General features: G+C 35.4%; 1 protein-coding gene across 1 annotated transcript in view; it reads left to right on the plus strand.

Moving 5' to 3' along the window:
- Positions 1-545: 545 nt before the first annotated feature.
- LOC106534659 (extracellular calcium-sensing receptor) overlaps positions 546-1,982 on the plus strand; it is a gene marked incomplete in the record, with an annotated part of 49,951 nt that continues 48,514 nt past the window's right edge. Inside the window, 3 exon segments of the mRNA XM_014031362.1 lie at positions 546-716; positions 1,166-1,460; positions 1,566-1,855. Of these exon segments, the coding sequence (XP_013886816.1) occupies positions 610-716; positions 1,166-1,460; positions 1,566-1,855 (692 nt within the window).

Raw genomic sequence — 1,982 nt, forward strand, 5'->3', positions numbered from 1 at the left:
TTCGAGACACAAAGGGAAGTTCCATGCAAAATCCTTAAAAAAAGTCTGAAGTTAGTGGATTTTGTTTTCTTCCTTTAAGCAGAAATAAGACCAGTTAAATCTAATCAGAAATTATTAATTATATACAGGAAAATGCTACACTTTCTAAGCTCCAAAAATGATGATCATCTTATACTAGAGAAAGTATTATGCATGAGTAAATACAGTACTTGATTGTGGTGTAGAACTGAGCTGTGTGCCTGGAAAATACACATATATCCCTTTAAGTTTCCTTTTATGTCACAAACAAAACATTAGAGCTCAAATCTAGAAATGACAGATGTGGGAGGGCTTCATCCTCCTACTGAACAGCAGGAGGAAGTATATAAATATAAAACAAACACACATTAAAATACAGATTCTCAAGGAATGGAGATCAGGGCTGTCTTTATTGACCTGAGAATAGTTGTGAGTTTATTGGAGCTGATGTCAGTTGTCCTTGGTGGGTCTCTGAATGATTTGGAACAGTGGACTGAGCCTGTAGAGACTTTGACTGGTGYTGTAGTTAGCAATGCTGCTTCATCAGTGAAATGTAATCTGCTGAGTACTCCTCGTTTACCTGTATTCTCAATGGATGGTGACTTTATTATTGGAGGTGTTTTCTCAATTGACTACAAACTGAATACTCTGACTAATGACTACATCACCAAGCCTGAGCCTCTAACCTGCGAAAAGAGGTTAGTATTAGGAATATGTTATGTAAAATACTGTTACATTTATCTGAAAGTAAATTACATGATGTAATTTGTTGCAACGTTTACTTTGATGAGGAAACATTGTTTATTTTTTGTTGAAATCAGTACTGATTTAGCAAAATTTAAAGCCTTAAACGGCCATTACGTGTTTATCACAATGCATAATCCATTTTTTTTAGTTTAATTGCTTTTTATATGTACATTGAAATTAGGTTAAATATTTCACTGACATTTAGTAATGAATTGCAAATATGTTTTAGTTATAGGGCAACTATTCCCTTTAATATTTTGTTCAAAAATAATGACAGCATCAGATGTTTAATTTTCCAACTGCAAGAGTAAATATGTGTTGATTTGCTTATAATCTATTTGCCTTTGAGTTTAACTTTATTTATACAAATGTCAGCTTTCAACTCTTTAATTTTGTGCAGCCTTCTTTACCACCAAGTGCATTTCTCTCGCACAATGATTTTTTCCCTTGAGGAGATWAACAACAGCACAGAGCTGCTACCAGGTATCAGACTTGGATAYCAGATCTATGACTCATGTGCTTCAGTGCTCGTAGCCACACATGTAGCATTGCAATTATCAAATGGTCAGGACCATGTGTTTTACAAAGAMAGCAATTGTTCCCAGTCTGGTGCTATGATGGCTGTTGTTGGAGACTCTGCATCAACGCCATCCATCAGCATTTCACGAGTACTTGGGTCTTTTCAAATTCCCCAGGTAAATTATGTGATTTTGTTGCAAACTAATTTATATAATCTACTAGCTTATAAGAAAATTTTGGTGTTTACTATTAAAAGTTTGTTGTATTTTTTCTTGTTTTAGGTGAGCCACTCTGCCTCTTGTGCCTGTCTCTCAGATAAGCAGCAGTTTCCAACWTTTTTCAGAACAATTCCCAGTGATCAGTTTCAAGCTGATGCTCTGGCCAAGCTGGTGAAATACTTTGGCTGGACTTGGATCGGTACCATTCACTCAGACTCAGATTATGGAAATTATGGCATGGCATCTTTTCTTGCTGCAGCACAGAGAGAGGGGATATGTGTGGAGTACTCTGAATCCTTTTATTGGACTAGCCCTCACAGCAAGATCCAGAGAGTAGCTGATGTTATTCGCAGGTTTCTAATTTACTGCTTTTGCTTGTTTCTTTGTAATATGGAGCTAAGGAACAATAACTACAATATGTTTATTTTTTTGTCTTTAATCTGAAAATACAAAACAAAAAATACATTATAAGATCAAAAG

This window comes from Austrofundulus limnaeus, unplaced genomic scaffold, assembly GCF_001266775.1.
Source record: "Austrofundulus limnaeus strain Quisiro unplaced genomic scaffold, Austrofundulus_limnaeus-1.0 Scaffold1238, whole genome shotgun sequence".
Lineage (NCBI taxonomy): Eukaryota > Metazoa > Chordata > Actinopteri > Cyprinodontiformes > Rivulidae > Austrofundulus > Austrofundulus limnaeus.